Source organism: Eumetopias jubatus, unplaced genomic scaffold (assembly GCF_037043125.1).
Source record: "Eumetopias jubatus isolate StellerSeaLion01/CBP00866 unplaced genomic scaffold, mEumJub1_p1.0 scaffold_13, whole genome shotgun sequence".
Classification (NCBI taxonomy): Eukaryota; Metazoa; Chordata; class Mammalia; order Carnivora; family Otariidae; genus Eumetopias; species Eumetopias jubatus.
The window spans coordinates 8,126,602-8,142,686 of record NW_028274819.1 but is presented as its reverse complement, the minus strand read 5'-3'; the positions used below and the strand labels follow the sequence as shown (position 1 = coordinate 8,142,686).

At 56.8% G+C, this 16,085-nt stretch overlaps 1 protein-coding gene across 1 annotated transcript in view; it reads right to left on the bottom strand.

Annotated features, from left to right (window-relative positions):
* The window catches only part of MACROD1 (mono-ADP ribosylhydrolase 1), a 146,871-nt gene extending 131,014 nt beyond the window's left edge, over window positions 1-15,857 (bottom strand). Inside the window, 5 exon segments of the mRNA XM_028117847.2 lie at window positions 2,612-2,728; window positions 3,262-3,363; window positions 15,427-15,517; window positions 15,520-15,600; window positions 15,602-15,857. Of these exon segments, the coding sequence (XP_027973648.1) occupies window positions 2,612-2,728; window positions 3,262-3,363; window positions 15,427-15,517; window positions 15,520-15,600; window positions 15,602-15,730 (520 nt within the window). The 5' untranslated portion in view covers window positions 15,731-15,857.
* Window positions 15,858-16,085: the final 228 nt, after the last annotated feature.

Genomic DNA, 16,085 nt, shown 5'->3' with positions numbered 1-16,085 from the left:
TCTCTTCCTGCTTGAAACTTTACATATGAATTAAGCACATATGGGTTTCACGAGGCACAGACCAGATTTATGCAGCCCCGAAAATCCCCACGTTGCCGCGACTTTTATTCTGCTAATAAACAGGCTGATTTACGGGCGCCACCGGGCGCGGAAACCGCGATCTCTGCTGCCCCCTGGTGGGCGGCAGGCAGGGGCTGACCAAGGCCACGGGGGAGAGCCCAGGGAGGAGGCCGGAGGACTCCGGGTGTGGGGCTCCAGGCCAAGACCACCAAGGACGCCTGGGGTCTGACCAGTGGCAAGGCCTCCGGAACACCGGTGCCAGGAAAAGGCCTGGGGGGAGGACCCAGAGGGGAAGCTGGCTCGGTATGGAGCCCCACAGCCAGGGCCTGCCTCAGCCGTTCCCTGAGGTTCCACACGGGTTCTGGGTCCTCCCTGCTGTGAGACTCTAGAAAAAAGGCAGAGCCCAGGGAAACACACCAAGAAGTGTTGGGTAAACTGAGGCAAGCAGGGAGAGATGAAAGCCGCTCCTCTGCAGAAGGCGCCCAGCATCCCTTGACATTCCTGGGACAGGGCTGAAACCCAGGGTGATGACGGGGGCATCGATTCTAGCACCAACGACAGAGGCAGGGGATGAGGCCTTGGTCCGTGCCAGGGGCTGCATGAGAACCACTGTTTACGCGCGGAAGTCCCTAATGCCCCTGACAACCCAGCGGGTGGGTTTTCCACCATCCATACCCTGCAGAAGGAGAGACGGGAGCCCAGGCACGTACACGGACAAGGAGTCCCCGGAGAGATGCAGCGAACGCTCCCACCCCCAACCCAGTGCCGCCGTATGCAGCCAGGACCAAAGTGCTCTTCTGAGAGCGAGAGGGGCTGACAGCCACTGCACTCAGGAGTCTGGCCAGGCACAAGGACACTTAGAAAAACCAAGAATCCCGCCCACAGCCATACATGCAAGCCTCCAGAGACCCCCGCCCTGCTCCTACTGCATCCCTACCTTGGTCTCCACCCCTCCCTCCTGGCCTGTTAACTGCCAGCCCAGCTGGGAAGGGGCTGATAAGATGCCCCACTTTTCCCTCTGGCCACTTTGCAGCTCATCAAGAAAAGGATGGGCAGGGGATCCTCTCATCCCTCGCCAGTGACGGACAGGGCCTCGGGCACGCAGGAGAGCAGCCCCACAGGCCTGCAGGACAGAATCCTCAGCCTCGGCCGACCAAGGCTTAGTCCTCTCATCCCAGACCAGCCCCTCCTGGGGCCAGGCAGCAAGAAGGCCCTTCTCCTCCGGGCCACGATGACATCTGCCAACCCAGCGTGGCTCGTCTTAACCCCATATCTCCCCAGATGGACGCGCAGGCCTGCTGGCAGCCCCCCACCCGGTCCTAGCGGCCCCGAGAGAAACACAGCAGGAGCACCAGCAGAAACCAAAGGGGACCAAGCTCCCCCTGCCCTAAGTCGGGACTCCGCCCTTATGTCATTGGTCACCTGTGCACCGAGACAGGCAATGTGGGGGGAAGGAGGCACTTGTGTGACCGCATAAACAGGCAGAGAGACACGCAGAGCCGTGCCACAGCCAGAAAGGCAATCCAAACCGCGACAAGCAGGCCTGGGGCAGGCCGAGTGGCTCCCTCTCCCCAGGTCCCGTGAGCCCAGCCCCTTATCGAGAAGAGCATCAGCTCTGCCACGTCCCCGGGGCACTCGGCAACACACGGCTCCCTAGCCAGCCCTGGGGTCAGACACAATGGCCGCCAGCCCAAGGGCAAGGTGGAGGAGGTCTGAGACGCTCCTGGGGGGGCGGGGTGCCCGAGACCGCACAGGTGGGGAGGTGGCAGTGCAGCGAGGTTTCCCAGGATAAGAGGCTCTGCCCACGTCTCCAAACATTTCTCTAAGGAAGCTCCTCCCCGTGAAGGTTGGTAAGCAGGCGAACAAGGGCTGGGATTCAGCCCCCGCTGGTCCTTGTCCACGAACCGCCTGTGTACCAAATGGACTGGACTGTCCCTTGACACCCCACTCCTGACCTCGGCCAGACAGCCACAGCCTGGGAGGACAGCAACCACCTTCCTCCTGCCCCCAGGAGGGGAGAGAAGAGGAGGCTCCTCCACTCATCACAAACTGCCAAGCCAGCTAGAGCCACAGCGGGAAGCTGAGCCTAGGGCACCGGGGCCTCTGCCCCCACCGTTCCCTTGACAAACTCCCTGGCCTGCCCCAGGCGTGCAGGGGGGCATGGCAGGCAGGAGGCAGAGAAGGGAGAGCAGTGGTGGGGTGTCGGCAGCCCCTGAGGTCAGACCACCCTGTTCTGGCCTCCACCTTGCTGGCAGGGCAGCCCGGCGCAATTCCAGCCAAGCTCTCTCCCTTCCCGGCCGCTAATGGGTCTCAGAGCTGCAAGGCAGCTCAGCCAAGGCGCCCCCGACAGAGGTCAGAGTTTCAAGGGAAAGGAGTCCGCGCAGCCAACACACTGGGTTCCTGCGGCGCCAGCAAGCCATCTTCCTCCGGCCGCCCGAGCCTCGCTGGAGCCAGGTGGCGTCCACCCATGCCTGGCACAGCAGCCTGGAGCAAAGGGGACGAGGCGGCCACCCAGGTCTCTGGTTCACACCGGCCAGAAGCGCCCACTCACCGGCGTTGACGATGGCGTCCACCTCCAGCTTGGTGATGTCACCTCGGAAGAGGGAGATCTTCTCGTTGAGCTGCTTATCCTTCTTGTACTTCGGCTCCTCCACCTTCGCGGTCACCCCTGGACAAGCAGAGGCCCGAGCGGTGGGGGTCAGAGAGAGGCCCTCACTACAGAGTGACCCACCAGGGCCTCCATCAACCCCCCTCCACCTCCAGAGGCAAGGGACTGGTGACACAGGCACCGGCCGTCCACAGTGATTAAGTACCTCTCGCACAAGACACACACGGGGTCCCCTTGAATCTTCCCAAGTTAAGCACAGGTACAGCATTAAAGTCATCCATCCCCACTTTACAGACGTGGAAACTGAGGCCTAGGCAGGTGAAGTGACTCGCCCTGGGTGACAGGTTGCCAGGCCCGCAATGTGCAGGGCTCCCCGCAACTGTGCGGTCGTGGCTCTGGGGCTCAGTTTCCCAACAGTACAATGGGGATAAAAACCGAACCCTCCTCAGACCAGGTTCACACTTAAAGTGCCCCCCACACAGCAAGCACCCCGCGAATGCTGCTGCCATTCTTCTTGGCCTAGTCGGTATGATGCTCCCAGGACACGGGTCTGAAGAGGCCACCCACCTGCCCCTCCCTGGCACACAGCCTACCTTTTGCCGTCTCTTTCCAGGTCGGGATCTTCTTCAGCCTGATGAAGTCCCTGCAGAAGTAATGTTCCTCCCGCTGCTTGTCACTCAGGCCCTTCAGAAATGCTACAGGGGTGGGGTGGGGCAGGCAGGAAGGAGGGTCAAGGCGGGAAGGGATAAGAGCGGTCCAGGGGGCTTCTCCCACCCCCTGTATCTCTCCCCTCCTCATTGGGACCCTCACCTCGTCCAAGGATGCAAGCCAGCCCTCCACGTCCACCCTTCCCACAGGCACATGATGGGGGTGGGGGTTGTTAGAGCCAGAGGCCCCTAGACCATCCTGCCGGGCCCTCTTTGTTCAGGAGGGGAACTGAGGCCCAGGGAGACAGAGGGCATCTCTCAGGCACCACAGACCTGAGTTCAGAACTCAACTCTGCCCCTTTCCGGCTGTGTCCACACCTCTGGGCCCCTGATTTCTTCACTTATAGAGTGGGGATTAAGAGGCCCCTTGTGGAATAATTTCATGCTTACTCAATGCATATAAGGAAAACAGGTTGGTGGCACTGGACGAGTTATATTATCAGTTACATCCTCAATGGGTTACATCATCACCATGGTTATTTGTAGGCAGCAGGACACGGGGGACGGGACAAACATCCTCAAAAAGCCAAAGAACCAAGCAGATCTGGTGCCTGTTCGCAGCCTCCCCTGCCCCGCCCCCCAGCACTGGGAGAGAGTTCCCCACAGACAGATGCCCGGCTGGCTTCTCCCAGTGTGCACCAAGGGAGCAGTGATAATGGTCCCCATCTTACAGATGAGGAAACGGAGGGTCATACAGATGGTGAGTGGGGAGCCAGGCACCCCCATCTGCTCACAGACTCTGGGTCCACCTGGCCTGGTCTCCCTGCTCCCTGGGCCTGGTCTTCCCTTTGGGTGGCACGGAGCCCCCTTCCAAGGCTTCCCACAAGCGGCCCAGGCTTCTGGCTCGCGGGTTCCCTCTGCCGGCCTCAGGCCACCAGGCACCCAGGCTCTCAGCCCACCACTGCTCCCCTAGACCACATGCTCCCCAGATGGAGCAGCCCTCACTCACCACTTGTTGGCGGGTGGGTAACAAACAGCAAAGGCCACTCAAGGAACTCAAAAAGCATCAGAAAATATGCAGACATGGGGGGGAAGGTAACTAGGGGACGTGGTGGGAGAGGAAGGGTTTGCCTCCTGGAGGCTTCTGTGGAAAAGGCCTCAAAGGGCAGGTGTTCAAGAGACAGGGGGGTCCTCCACACATGCCCTCGGCCCTGCAGAAGCCAGTCCATCCAAAGCCTCTGTCCCTCAAGGATGCACGAGGAGCAGGGAAAGGGCCCGGCTCACAGTCCCAGCTCAGTATTATGGCTGGGGTGATTAGAAAAGGCTCATAGCACCCCAAATCTGCTTCAACTGTGGCTCAAGCCAGAATTACACTTTCTGGCAGCCGCTTCCCACCCTCTCCCATAAACGCCTACGACGCACAAGTCCTGCATATGGTACAAGGACATAACACTCACTAAGGCAGACGTGGTCCTGGCCCTTGGGGAACCTACAAGCCAGCAGAGGAGAGGCTGAGCGCTCCACAATCAGGCAAGCCATCCAAGCTCTGAGGACGCTCAGGGGGCGGGAGGGGAGGTAGCAGGAAGCCCCGGCCAGGGGCTTCAGGGAGACTCCGAAGAGAAATGGGAGGTCGCCAGGGCGGGGAAGGGCATTTCACCATCTGAACAGTATGTTCGAGGTCCTGGGTGAGTGAAATTCAGGGCAGGGGGCAGGCACGGGGTGGGGGTGGGGGTGGAGGAGCCATACGCGTGACGCTGTGAGGAGCCACCAAATCTGTTAAGGACTGACTACATCCCAGGGTCACCTGAATCAGATTAAAGATGCTTTCACAGGGGCACCTGGGTGGCTCAGTCATTAAGCGTCTGCCTTCAGCTCAGGTCATGATCCCAGAGTCCGGGGATCGAGCCCCTCATCGGGCTCCTTGCTCAGCGGGGAGCCTGCTTCTCCCTCTGCTTCTTGCTCTCCCTGCTTGTGCGTGCACTCTCTCTCTCTCTCTCTCTCTCCCTGACAAATAAATAAATAAAATCTTAAAAAAAAAAGAAGAGGCCCAACGTCCCTCATCCTCAGGGACATGAAATCAAAGCCACAATGAGATACCACCTCACATCTGTCAGAATGGCTGGTATCAAAAAGACAAGAAATAACAAGGGTTGGCAAGGATGTGGAGACAAAGGAACCTCGTGCACTTCTGGTGGGAATGTGAATCAGGGCTACCCCTATGGAAAACAGTATGGAGGGTCCCAAAAAAGTTAAAAATCGAACTACCAGGGGCACCTGGCTGGCTCAGTGGGTGCAGCATGGGACTCTTTATCTTGAGGTTGTGAGTTTGAGCCCCACAGTGGGTGTAGAGATTACTTAAAAAAAAAAAAAAGAAAAGAAAGAAAGAAAGAAGAAAGAACTATCATATGATCCGGTAATTCCACTTCAGGGTATTTACCCAAAGAAAATGAAAGCACTAATTTAAAAAAGATACATGCACACCTATGTTCACCAAAGCATTACTTGCCATCGCCGAGAGATGGAAGCGCCCAAAGTGGCCACCAATAGATGAATGGATGAAGAAGAGGTGGTAGATACACACAATGAAATATTACTCAGCCATAAAGAATGAAATCTTGCCATTTGCCACAACACTATGGAGCTCGAAAATGTTAGGCTAAGTGAAATAAGTCGGACAGAAAAGGACAAATATATGATCTCACTTCCATGTAGAATCTAAAAAAGCAAAACAGGAACAGCCTGTTTTGAGAACAAACTGGTAGTTGCCGGAGGGCAAAGGGGTATGGGGATCGGCAAAATAAGTAAAGGGGACTCAGAGGTGCAAACTTCCAGTTATAAGATAAGTAAGTCACGGGGATGGGAAGTACAACTTAGGGAAGATAGTCAATCGTACTGTAATAACAGTGTGGTGACAGGGACTACACTTATCGTGGCGAGCATTTTATAATGTATACGAATGTCAAATCACTATGCCATACACCTAAAACCAGTATTGTATCGTCAACTATACTTCCATTAAAAATAAATAGGGGCGCCTGGGCGGCTCAGTCATTAAGCGTCTGCCTTCTGCTCAGTCCTGATCCCAGGGTCCTGGGATCGAGCCCCGCATCGGGCTCCCTGCTCAGTGAGAAACCTACTTCTCCCTCTGCCACTCCCCCTGCTTGTGTTCCCTCTCTCACCGTGCCTCTCTCTGTCAAATAAATAAAATCTTTAAAAATAAACAAACAAACAAACAAATGAATAAATAGGGGCGCCTGGGTGGCTCAGTCGGTTAAGTGTCTGCCTTCGGCTCAGGTCATGATCCCAGAGTCCCAGGATCCCTGCTCAGCGGGGAATCTGCTTCTCCCTCTCCGTCTAAGCCCTCCCCCCTGTTTGTGCTCTCTCTCAAATAAATAAAATCTTAAAAAAAAATAACAATAAATAAATAAAAAACGCTTTCACCAGATATAGATTAAAAACTCCCCTGACCCCAAGCAGTGCCATTTTCATTCTAAGAGGCCAAGGATATCCTACCGTGAATGGTACCCCAGTGGGGATGGCCCCCTTTTGTCACCAGTGTGTCCTGATGCTCACAGCCCATCTCCCTGCTTCCCCTTCTCAAGAGGCCACCTTCCCCACTGGACACGTGACCCCACGTACAATCTGAGTAACAGGCCAAGGGCTCCCACTTAAACGCTCCTTTCTTTGTGTATTGGGGGAGAGCTGAAGGGCTTCTCCAAGGCTTGACTACCCTATTCTGTAAAGTGGAGGTAAAGAAAGCTCCCTGCGGCTCTAAATGAGAAGCACAACAGGCTTAGGTGGGTACCTAGCAAAGCACTCAGTGGCTGGCGGGCAGTACCACAGAGCAGAGAATAGACTATGGAGGGGAGGCCAGGCTCCTTCCAGCTTCTGTCTCTCCCTGGCAGTCTGAATGCAGAGCAGTCAACTTAGTGAGCACCCACCAGGCACCAGGCCTGGAGGTGGGAGGCAAGGGGAGGTCCTAGGGCCTGACCAAGCAGAGGGCAGGCGGGACAGCTGGCTGGAGGAGGTACCTCTAACTTCTCTGGTCTGCCCCACAGGCTGCAAATCGCTAGAGAAAAATCCCATCACCAAACAGAAGGCTCCCTCTAAATTCCTGATTCTGTCCCCTGGCAGCCCCATCTGCCAGGCAGCTCCAGCTGCCGCTTAGGAAGCTCTCCCCCTCGCCCTTCTCCCCTTTCCCAAGCCTCCCCACTTTGTTTTCCAGCCGAGATGCTGTGTCCTCCTGCCAGCTGGGAAGCCCCAGCACAGCGCATGCCAGGCCCTCCCTCCCTCAGCCCAGGCCGCCTGCTCACCTTCCAGAGGCCTCACTCCTACAGCTCCCCCTCTACCCACTGTCTTGTCTGCCCTCAAACAACCCTCTCATGTCTCAAGGTCATAAAGCCTCCCTCAACCATGCACTCCACACCCCGCAGCTGTGGCCTCCTCTGTCTCCCTCCCCCACTGCCCCCACTTCCTGCCTTCCATGCTTCCCTGAGCCCTCACCAGACTCGCCCCACTTCTCTACCAAGGCCAAGGTCAGAGACACCGCACTGGCCACGTGGCCCCATGTAGTGGCCCTTCTGTCCTCCCTTGTGCACTAAGCACCCCCCACGCCTTCTTCCCCCTCAGGACCCCACCCCTCCTGGATCCCACCCCACTCACGGGCCCTCTTGTCTCATTGTTGCCTCCCCTTTCCCTTCATCTATACCCTCCCCCTAGTCTTCACATCAATCCCATGCATTCCAAACCCTCTTTCAGCTAATCTGATCCGGGGGCTACACCTCCAGCCCCTCAGCTCTCTGCCGAGCATCATCGAGCACCGAGCATCGGATCCCCAAGGCCCACTGCCTGCTCTCAACCCCAAACTCCTCATGTGCAAAACTGAACTTCTGACTCCTTCCCCCCACACATGGTTTTTCTCTCCTTCCTTCTTCCCTTTCTCAATGAACAGCCCTAGACTCTGCTAGGATCCCAAAATGGGCAGTTCCTTTCTCTTAGTCCCCTGGCTCCATCCATATGCAGGCTGTTGGATTTATCCCCACAATACCCCCAAAACCAAGCCGTCTGCTCATCCCCACCAGGGGCCAAGCCACTACCATGGCTCCCTCGCACCACCCAGAAGCCTTCTACTCCCAGTGGACTCCCCATGTCCACCCAACCGTCTGTTCCTCACTCAGCAGCCCAGGAATCTTAGGGGCAGAATTCTGTTTAAAGCTCAGTTCAAGTCCAAGTCCTTTACTAAGGCCCATGTTGACACTCTGCCTCTCCCCCTCACCTCCTCCACTGCTTGCCTCCGGACAAACTACGCTCTCCCTCCTACACCTCTGCAGTCCACGCACATCAATCACCTTTCCGTTCCTCCCATGGCCAGACTGTTTCCTGCCTCAGGGCCTTTGTACCTGCCCTGCCCTCCACCTAACCTTCCTTTACAGGCCTTCCCCACTCCCAGAGTAGCCCCTCCCCCACCTGCTATGTTTTATTCCTTACTTGACCTTGGCCACTTGGGGATCTGTGGTGTTTACGTTGGATTCCCACCATCTGGCGCAGCGCATGGCATGTGTGAGCATCCACGGGCGTCTGCAGGATGAACTGATGAATGACTGAGCTGAGACCTGAACGTTGGGGGCATGTTTGCCAAGAGAACAGTCATCCAGGTGGAGGAGACAACATATGCAGAAGCCCTGAGGTAGGAGAGAGCATGTGAACGGGGAAATGGAGAGAAATCTAGAACGGCTGGACCAGAGAGCAAAAGCCAGGCTTGTGGCAGCCACCTCGGCTTGTCTCCCATCTGAGGAACAGAGCCTTTGGAAGGAACGTGCTGGTCTAGGCGGCTACTGTGGTTTCAATTCCTCTTGCTCCTTGGTCCTACTAGGTTTGGGCTCATGAGCTCCTGACATCACATTTGTGGGCAGGTCACTTGCCCTCTCTGAGTCTCAGTTTCCTCATCTCTAGAAGAGGGACTGGGCAGGCTTGCCGTGAATGGGAAGGGACTGTCAGAATATCTGGAAGCTGCAAAGTGCAAGACACACAGCAGATACGCAGTCCTTCCTGCGAGTGAAGATTCAGAGGGCAAAGCCAAACAAGACCAAATCAGGGAGAGGACTTTTCTTTTGCAATTTGGAGGAATAAGTAGGTAGAAGAACTTTTTGAATTATTTTGGTGCCCGTGTTTGTCATCTTACACAGTTGAGACCACAGATATCTTCCCCTAAGAGGCCTTGGCACGCCCAAATGTGGGTTCTCCCAGCCAGATGAACCCAGGGCCAGAAAGTGAACGTGTCTGCCGAGTCACTGCAGGGACTGGCCAGCCAGCACCCAGGCCAACCCCAAAGGACTCACATGTGCTGTGTGAGTGGCTGGGCAAGACCCAGGCACCCCATGGGACTAGTCTGGGGAGCCTGGAAATGGCTAGAGTCCCCTAGCAGACGCCATCTGGCAGAGGCTACCACGTTGCCTTCCAGAAGAAACAGAGGTATGTCACGGCCACAGGCAAGCCAGGAGGGGCCACGGCCCAAGGCTCCCTCCTGCGCTGTCCTCCCTGGGATCCAAGGGCTGGTCTGAGTGGCCCACAGCTTGCACAGCCCCCTTTCCAGCAAAATCCAAAAGATGGCTCCACTTCCCAGAGCAGGAAGACAGCCCGAACTCCTGGCTCTGTTACCAGCCGGCTGGGCGCTGACCTTGGGGACATCTGTCAGCCTGTCCCTTCCAGTTCATGGTCCCCAGGCACACACCTCTTGAAGCCAGCGTGTGGGGCGCCTTGTCCTCATCTCCAGAGTGAGGCAGTGGCCCGACTGACCCCTGAGGAGCGACACCCTGCGTGGGTCCCTGATTTATGGGGCAGGAGAAGCCGATTATGATTCCCCTGGCTCCGAGGAACCAAGGGTCATCCTCATCGCCTTGGCTCCATCTGTCCGACAGGCCCCACGCATTTATAACATTTTCTACCTCCTTTTGCCAGAAGGACAGATGCAGACTTAAAGCACAAGTGAGTTTTATTTTTCTTATAAAAGATGTAAAACATACGTTTTAATTTTCTTTCTTTTTTGGAAAGGCGCGAGGATTTCACAGCTCAGTGAGACAGGTGTTGTAAAAAGATGTTTGCAGTAAATTTTGATGGGGAGGCCTGACCCTGGATGAGGCTTTCAGCGGCTCCCGGGCACGGAAGCCGAGCTGGCGGATGCAGGCTGCGCCAGAACCATAAAGTGCACCGGGCGAACGGGAATTCAATGATGTGTTTTAAGAAGTGTCTTTATGGCACTTTGCTAGACGGTGTTCAGAGAGGTGAGGGCAGGCTGGCACGGAGGGAGGCTCCTCCTCTGGAGAAGGCCGGGTGGACAGGGCTGACAACGGCGGGGCTCTGGGAACACAGCGGCGGGGGCATTTAATCACCTGGGCTCACCGTACCCCCAAGAGCGGGGTCTCATCAAAGTCCATGGCCCGAGCCACGGGGAGACAGAGCGTGAGGCACCTCAGAGCTTCTCTGCTCTCCCTAGGCCCCCTCGCCTCCGCCCGCACCGGGACACACCAAGGCAGGTGGGAGAAGACCCCCGCTTCTGGTTCCCGGGTGAGCCTGCAAGGCTCTCCAGTTCAGTAATCAAATCAGAGAAATCATCTGCTCTGCATGAAACCCCACGGGGGTTGAAATGAGCCGCATCTGCCCAGTGCAAAGGGAGCCTGGAGCACAGGTGCCCTTGCTTGCAGCGCCAGGGACAGGAAACGTGGCTCAGGACATGCAGGTCGCAGGCTCCAGCATTTGAGACCATGAGGGAGACAAATTTACACAAATCCAGTGTTGCTGTGGCCAAAACAGCACAGAGAGAGGAGAGAGGCCCAAGGGCTGACAAGAAAGGGGGTCACTGGAGACCCTTTGTACACCGTGGACCCTTTTATACACCGCTGTATACAAAATGGTTTCTGATGTGATCCCAGCACAACCTACAAATCAGGTGCTGTTCGTCCCATTTCACAGATGAGGAAACTGAGGCTCAGGGTGTTGCGGCTGGCCCAAGTCTGATGGCACCAATGCCCATCCTCTTCTTAGCAGACGGCTCTGCCCCCACTGCAGGTCAGAAGGAGGGTCTGTGACCCCCACTCCTGTGGTGACACAGCTCCTAGATGCCCCCAGTGCCCAACCTTAAGTCCCCTCATGCCCAACTGCCTTTAGAGTATGACTGTTTCCACAGTCTTGTGATAAAAAGGCACCACCTGTGGGGATAATAAGGCTCCCCATCACTGAGGCAACTAGAGAAATAATCCTCTGGCCAGTAAAATCATATCCTATGTAGATCTCCCCAAAGGACTGACTGTCTCCCACCCAGGAAGATCCAGCCTGGTGGTATTTACTTCCCCAGAGGGAGAACAGGTCTATAGGAGTGGCCAGTCAGCTTAAGAGGAAGAAAGGGAATGCCTAGGGTAAGGCAGAATTCGGCCATGTGTCCAGAGGACTCACTGGGCTGGGAGCTGAGGCATCCTGCACCCAGAACCCAGAGCAGACACTCAACAGTGCAGAGAGATGGAACTACTGAGCAACCACCCAAGGAAGGGGATCCTTGGTGGGTGGGTCCCCCCCTTGCAGGGAAGCTTCCCCAGCCCACCCAGGGCAAAGGGATCCGCTTCCAAAATCATTCAACCAGCTCTCCAGCTGAGAACACATGCTGCCGAGTGAACTTAGGACAATGATTTGGCTTCCACGTGGCTTTTCCATGGGAGAGGAGGCCCTGCCCTGGCACACTTTCCAGACCCACCACTATATTTCCTACTGCGAGCTGCGCATCAACCTTCTGACCTACATCAGGCTCTTGTGAGTATGGTTACTGTGTGCCAGTCTTTGAGAGAGGATCATCCCAGGCACAGACAGGCCTTTGGAGGCCTATGCATAGCCCCAAGAGAAAGGCGAGCACATGTCCATCAAAGACATGGACAGGAATAATCAGAGCAGCTCTACTTCCAAAAGCTTCAAACTGGAAAACGAAATGCCCATCAACAGGAGAACAGGTACACAAAATGTGGTACATCCACACCATGGAATATTACACAGCCATAAAAGAGCAAACTGTTGGTACGCCCAATAAGGCACATCAACCATACAACTATGAGTAAAAGGAGCTGGACACACTGTATGCCTCTGCTCACACGAAGTTCAAGAAGCAGTAAGAGGTACTGATTGCAAAGGGGCTCAAAGGAACCTTCTAGGGTGCTGGCAACCTACTGACCACAACTGGATATTGATGTAAAAATATACTGACCGTACGTACACCTGAGGTCTGTCTACTTAATGTACTTCACAGTACACGTAAGTCAGCTCAAAGTGTAAACAGAACATAAGGAAGAAAATTATCTGGGGGTTTTCAAGGACCAAAGCTTAGACCCCAATCAGAAGCAGAGTCCAGGGGCGTCTGGTGGCTCAGTTGGTTAAGCAGCTGCCTTTGGCTCGGGTTGTGATACCAGGGTCCTGGGATCAAGCCCCGCATCAGGCTCCCTGCTCAGCAGGAAGCCTGCTTCTCCCTCTCCCTCTCCCTCTGCTTGTGTTCCCTCTCTCACTGTGTCTCTCTCTGTCAAATAAATAAATAAAATCTTTAAAAAAAAAAAAAAAAGCAGAGTCCAGCTGAGCCAGCTCCCCAGTATGGCAGTTTTAAAAATATGCCCCCAATTCTTTGATCCTCTTCCCTTCCAAGGGTGGAGACTAATTTCCCTCCCCTTGAATGTGGGCCAGACTCCATGACTCCATTTTAAGCCCCAGCATAAGGCAGAATAGACATGTGGGACTTTAAAAACTAGGTCACAGGGGCCCCTGGGTGGCTCAGTCATTAAGCGTCTGCCTTCAGCTCAGGTCATGATCCCAGGGTCCTGGGATCGAGCCCCGCATCGGGCTCCCTGCTCGGCGGGAAGCCTGCTTCTCCCTCTCCCACTCCCCCTGCTTGTGTTCCCACTCTCGCTGTGTCTGTCTGTGTCAAATAAATAAAATCTTTAAAAAATAAAAACTAGGTCACAAAAAGGCACTGTGGCTTCTGGCTTGGTCTCTGGGGGGGAAACCAGCTGCCATGTCATGAGGTGACTCAAGCAGCCCTGTGGAGAGACCCCCAGGGTAGGTCTGAGGCCTCTACCAACAGCCACTTCACAGCTGTAACCAAGTCCAACAGAACCACCCGCTAAGCTACTCCTAGGTTCCTGACCCTCAGAGACTGTAAGGTAATAAACGTTTGCTGTTGTAAGCCATTGAATTTGGGGGTAATTTGTCACTCAAAAATAGATCACTGAAACACACAGATCACACCCCGACAAGCCTGCTGGGGTCTTCACGCCCAATGCCACCACTCCTCACACTGTTCCCTGACTGGATCCTGGAGCTCAGGCAGCCCCATCTGCCATGGTTTCTTCACAGCATTGGCCTTTGCCTGGCACTGCCCCACTGGTTTGGCCACGTTTTCAGCTGTTTCCTTCCCCTAGCGAAGAAGCTCCATGAGGGCAGGCACCTTGCCTGTCTCACTCATGGCTGCATCCCAGCACCAGAACGGTGCTGGCCACATAGAAGGCGCTCAGTAAAAATGGATGAATGAGGGCCACCTGGCTGACTCAGTCTGAAGAGCGTGCGACTCTTGATCTCAGGGTCGTGAGTTTGAGCCCCATGTTGGGTGTCTGATTACTTCAAAATAAATAAACTTAAAAAAAAATGGATGAATGAATAGAAATCCCAGGTCCAAGCAGAGATACCACAGCAGCCTGGGAATCCCTGGCCTGTCAGCTTCGCAAGGTCTGGAAGTTTTCCGGGGCACCAAGGAATGGGAGGGGGTGGGGAGCTAGATCCTAGAAACAGTGACAGATCCAGGAGCAGGAGGCTAGGGCCTCCCTAGCTCTCTTTCCCACCAAGCTGGCTTGCTGCTCCTGACAGAGAAGGGGAGGCAGGCTCCCTGTGGGGACAGTCCCCCTGCCAGGAATCTCAGCCAGCCCCCCGCTCTCCACCCTAACTAGAGTTCTAGGGCCCCGGGCTGAGGGCATGACAGACACTCTGTGTGCGCACTGAGCCAAGTCAAGTGCTTTCTGCCCGCACTTGAAGATCCCAGCAAAGGAATTCATGACAGGGGTAAAGTCATCTTGAACTCTACCTCTAATTCTGAGGACGCCTTCCCTTTACCCCCACCCTCCCCCGCCAGCCCACAGAGGCCCAGCCAATGAACAGCCTCCCCTGTGCTTTTGAAAGGGGATCCAGCCAGGAATGGTTACAAGAGCTCTGAGAGCAGGCTCTGAAGGGCAGTGGCAGCTGGCTGAGCAGCCGGCCAGAGTATTTGGGGCTCTGCAGGCCGGATGCCCTCCCTTCCCTGTTCTGTGTGGGGACCCAGAGTCCAGCCCTGGGACTCATGCCGGACCAGGACTCATGACCCGTCCCAGAGTGGAAGGAAATGGCTTGATTCCTGGGGGTGCAGGGTGTAACTGCTCTCACAGACATAATGCCCTGTCTCTGCCCTGCAGCCCCTCAGCCCTGTGTCCCCCAGGAATTGGGGCAGAAACTGTTCACAAGTGGCCAGAGGCCAGGGATGAGGGCAAAAGGGCACCAGATGACCAGCCCAGAGAGGCAGGCCTTCAGGGTAGGGATGGGGTGGAGGTGGGACTGGCTTGCCCACAGAGGCCACTCTGTGGGGCTGTCTGATCCTCCCAGGTGGGACACCACACCCAGAACTGTCCCCTCCGTCCATTTCCTGCCACTCTGCCTAAAATGACACCACTTGAGAAACCATACTGCACAAAGCATGGGGAGTTCGGGAGCCTAACGTCAGCTCTGCCCAAACTCTCAGTGACCTTGGCTCATCAGCTCAGTTTCCCTCCCGCACATCGGAGTCCGGAGGCAGGTCCTGGATGACCCCTGGGCGTGCCCTGTGACCCGCGCCGTTGGGGTAAGGTCGTCCTCCTCAGACTGCCCCCGACAGGGGACCTGGCCCTCGTACGGAGTGAAGTGGTTTGCCGGACTGGGCACACGGGGGGCGTGGCTGTGACTGGAGGGGTCCATACCAGGGCGAACGAGGCCTTAACTTCCTCGGGTCTCTCGGGTGGAAGAGGCTGCTGGTGGGGTGCTGTCCAGCCCCCTCGCCCCTCGCGCCCCCCTCCTGCTTACACTTACATTTTGCCTCCTTCCAGTCTGTGGAGGTGCTCAGGTCCACCTTCGCCGCCATGGCCAGGGGGGCCCAGGTGCGCACCCCGGCGCTCCTCTCCGCCCCACCGCCGCCGCCCCCCAAGCCCCAACTCCCGCTGGGGTCCGCGCGCGGGGCCTGTCCGCGCCCTGGGACAGCGGGGGAGCCGGACGCACTGCTGCGGGTTCGCGTGGCACCCGCCGAGGGGCCGGCCCAGGGGCGCGGGACGCAGAGCAGCTGCCCCGCCGCGCGCAGCTGTGCCAGGCGGCCGGACAGTTGGCTCCTCAGAGACATGAGCCGGCGGCGCGGGGCGGTTCCCCGCCCACTTGGACTCTATTTACGGGGCTGGGAGTCTGTCCCTGATCCGCCCGGGACCGAGCGGCGTGTGCTAGAGGCGACCGGCTCCGAGCTGGCGGGCCGCGCGGCCAGAAACCCCGAGCGCGCCGCTGGGCACCCTGGAACTTGTAGTCCCGGCCGCCGGACGGGCCCCCGCACTCGTATACACACGTGCGCGCCCCGCCCGGACTCCGCCCACTCCGGGCGCTGGGTGGGAGGCTCCGGCTTCTCGGAGGGTCGCGCGGCTGCCTGGCGCCCCCTCGGGGCTGGCCGCCAACTTCCCGGTCTGTAGAGCCGCCCTCCCCGCGGCGCG